We start from the raw sequence: 1,431 nt of genomic DNA on the forward strand, positions 1-1,431 counted from the left end.
GCGGCCGCATCCTGCAGCTCAAGCTGCGCGAGCTGCAGCTCAAAAAACAGCATATGGAGGATTTGGTAACACTCCTACATACTTCATTCTCTTTCCCTCGTATCTCTACCTCTCTCCGCCTTGTAACTCAAACCCTCACTTCCATTCGCTCCCGCTCCACCTTTCTCACTCACCCCATTCTGTCTCTCCACACTACCCTCCCTTCCCTCTTTACCTCTATCCCACTTTCTCTCTCTCCATCTCCATCTCTTTGTAGTGCAGTCTACATATGTTAAATTTTGCATAAGGGCTTTATTGTTAAAATATTTTTATAGTCTACTATGAATTGATGTTATGGAATAGAGTTTGTACGTTGTCTGTTTTAATAGATACGTCATTTACAGGTTTCTGAATTCCAAAAACTTCAGATGGCTACAGGTCTTGTCGGCTCCCACAATACATACTCCAGCTCGGGAGAGGACAGCGCGGAAGATGAACCATCTGGAAAGTGTATGTTGTCAACAAATTTTAATTGTTAATATACTTTACAATAGAATATTTTACTGTTGTTATTATACCTTATTTACATACATTTTTATTTTACTGTCTTCATTTTTTGGTGTAAAATATTGAATATTGTGTATTGAAGTACATCATTTATGATTTTAGGTAATAATGCAGCTGGAAATTTGAAAAACGAAAATAAAAGAATCGGTGGGAAACTTACTTCATCTTTGCATAAAGCTAAAGGTAAATAAAAAAATATTTTTAAACATTTATTATAAACTTTATTATGTTTAAAAACCATATTAATGCCTACTATTTTTTTCAGATTTGATGAGGTCATTAGAGGCTTTCGAAACCGACCACTTATCAAATTTACACGAGGAATCCTTCCCAATGTCTAACAATACAAATATACATGACAAGTAAGTTTTCGTTAACCTTCATCTGTAATTTTTTATTTTAATTTTGGTTTGTATTAATGTTTAATGTAGAAGTTTTTATTCTTCTATGTAATAATTTTATTTCGGTTTCGTAGCAAGTCTGATGGTGGTGGTAGTATGGGGGATTGGTCTATCGAGGGCAGCATGTGTCGTGTTCGTAACACGCTGCCGCAACGACACAAGTTCACCAACGAGCAACATCATCAGCAGCAACAACATCAACAACAACAGCAACAATATCATCAACAAATTAAACAGCATCAACAGCAGCTTGAGCAACAATATCAACAACGTCAACACCACAGACAACAAACACATCAACCACATTTCAACCAGCAACCACATATCAACCAACAACCACATCTCAATCAAGAACCACATCTCAACCAACAACAACATCTGAACCAACAACCTAATCTCAACCAACAACCACATCTCAACCAACAACCACATCTGAACCAACAAACACAACTCAACCAACAACATCTTAACCAACAACAACAGC

General features: G+C 36.8%; 1 protein-coding gene across 1 annotated transcript in view; it reads left to right on the plus strand.

Annotated features, from left to right (window-relative positions):
• LOC106100365 (pericentriolar material 1 protein) overlaps positions 1–1,431 on the plus strand; it is a 13,775-nt gene that overhangs the window by 5,079 nt on the left and 7,265 nt on the right. Inside the window, 5 exon segments of the mRNA XM_013279193.1 lie at positions 6–65; positions 384–489; positions 649–729; positions 812–908; positions 1,022–1,341. Of these exon segments, the coding sequence (XP_013134647.1) occupies positions 6–65; positions 384–489; positions 649–729; positions 812–908; positions 1,022–1,341 (664 nt within the window).

This window comes from Papilio polytes, unplaced genomic scaffold (genome assembly GCF_000836215.1).
Source record: "Papilio polytes unplaced genomic scaffold, Ppol_1.0 DF824047.1, whole genome shotgun sequence".
NCBI lineage: Eukaryota > Metazoa > Arthropoda > Insecta > Lepidoptera > Papilionidae > Papilio > Papilio polytes.